This window comes from Pteropus vampyrus, unplaced genomic scaffold (genome assembly GCF_000151845.1).
Source record: "Pteropus vampyrus isolate Shadow unplaced genomic scaffold, Pvam_2.0 Scaffold286, whole genome shotgun sequence".
Classification (NCBI taxonomy): domain Eukaryota; kingdom Metazoa; phylum Chordata; class Mammalia; order Chiroptera; family Pteropodidae; genus Pteropus; species Pteropus vampyrus.
The window spans coordinates 286,083-287,842 of NW_011889067.1; the positions used below are offsets into that span (position 1 = coordinate 286,083).

The 1,760-nt window shown below is 53.9% G+C and overlaps 1 protein-coding gene across 2 annotated transcripts in view; it reads right to left on the reverse strand.

Moving 5' to 3' along the window:
- Positions 1-237: 237 nt before the first annotated feature.
- The window catches only part of LOC105302852 (elongation factor-like GTPase 1), a 19,775-nt gene continuing 18,252 nt past the window's right edge, over positions 238-1,760 (reverse strand). The window contains exon 4 of one of the 2 annotated variants that reach the window (XM_011376096.2): positions 238-566. In XM_011376096.2, coding sequence (XP_011374398.1) covers positions 378-566 — 189 coding nt within the window. In that variant the 3' untranslated portion in view covers positions 238-377. The remainder of the gene's footprint in view (positions 567-1,760) is intronic. The other variant, XM_023520975.1, reaches the window with a different exon arrangement.

The window sequence follows — 1,760 nt, forward strand, 5'->3', positions numbered from 1 at the left end:
GACGACCGCAGAAGGGTGACACTGTGATGACAGGCAGAGGTGCGGCTGCTCCCCACTGTGGGGTCTGCACGTCGCACCCCACCCCTGAGCTGCACAGGTGCCCCCTCCACGGCACACACCTCACTGCTGGGGTTACGCACAGGGTGGCAGGTAGTGAGTCACCGCTGCGGTACTTAATAACTCTCTGCGTTGTGCCAGAACCAATTAAAAGCTGCTTAGGAACTGTGTTCTCCAAAGTCCCTTTTCAAGTGCTTGCATGGCTTGACTTTATTGAAAGTAAACGCACACAGATAATGCAGCATAAAGAAGTCTTCCAGGATCGAACCCTGGGGGATCCTTCTTAATTTATTAGAAAGAAAAGAATCTGCCAAGAGTAGTTACTTATTTTTGCTGAGGGTTCTCTGCTTTTCTGCGTGCTCCACGATCTTTTCCTCCACGTAGAGACCTTTCCGCTTTCGCACCGCGTTCATGTACTTCCGGGCCTGGTTCTCAGAATCGGCCTTTTCCCCAAAGTGCAGGTATTCTTCCTCAGTGGTTGGCACCCAGAAGGGGTCGCTGGGAATGATCTTGTAAGAGAAGGTGACAGAATGTGCGACATCAGGCAAATGTATTTTCATTTAAACGCCAACTCATGTGGTCTTAGGTAAGGAATAAAAGTTAAGCAGTGAGAAGCTATGCTTAGAGAAATAGCGATAAACCCACAGGACGAAGACAGGAGGTGGGGACAAATGGGAGCCGCCCCAACACAACCTGCAACACCTGTTATTCTTTGCCTCACAGAGCCATCACCCACCACCAAGGAACAAAGAGAACTGCTAACTTTGGATAATACAAAAGCTCCTTCTCAGCAGGCTACATCTGGGTTTGATGTCTTTCCATTAATTTTGCCTTTGTCCCCAGCGAAGACCAACACGTTAGGTCCATTCTTGATTACGCTGAGCTTTTGCTCCAAAATCCAGTGGAGCGCCTGGTGAGCAAGACCAAGTGGACCACATGCCCAGACCAAGGGTAGAAACAGCGGCCTCCTTCCCCCTTTTCTCTGGGCCCACGCCCGTTTACTCTGATGGGAAGAGGCACACATGTGGAAAAAGGTGTGCCGAGGAGCGTTTCTCCCTGAGGCTACTCTTGTGGGGAAGGGAGAAGGGCAAGGGCTTGGGCAGGGGAAAGCAGCCGGGAAAGGAAACCAGACCGGGCAGACGGGCTTAGCCCCGAGATGACGGGCCAAGTAAAGGCGTCCCAGGAGGTGTCGAACTTGGACAGAGTTTCCTGAAGCCCACGACCAAGCGACCGACTTCTAGGACAAGACAGAAGATTGTGCATATGCTGAACACTGCTCCCCATCCTGCTGTGGGAGGGACACCCCTCGATGGTTTCCTTCAGAGAGAGAAAGTGCCATGAGCCTAATGGACACTCCCAGCCTCTCTGTCCTCACCGTGGTTCCCCCTGAGAGTCTGACATCCTCTCCCTCCCCTTCCACTGGAAACGAGCTGCCCACAGGAAGCACAGAGCCTGCTCCAGCCTCTGCCACTCTGCTGAAGGGACAGACGGACCGAGGCCCTCCTCACATAAGGGTCACCTGGGGGCTTCCGCATAACCCTTGTCATCTGCAGACCCACCTGTGGCCCAGGGGTTCAACTCGCCCATGTGACCCAGCTGGTAGGTGGTGTGTGCATTCACCTGGAGTGAGGCCGCCTCTGGACTCCCCCAACCCCAGCTCCTACGCCCTCTGCTCCCGCCATGGGCTTTTGCTGTGGTTTTGC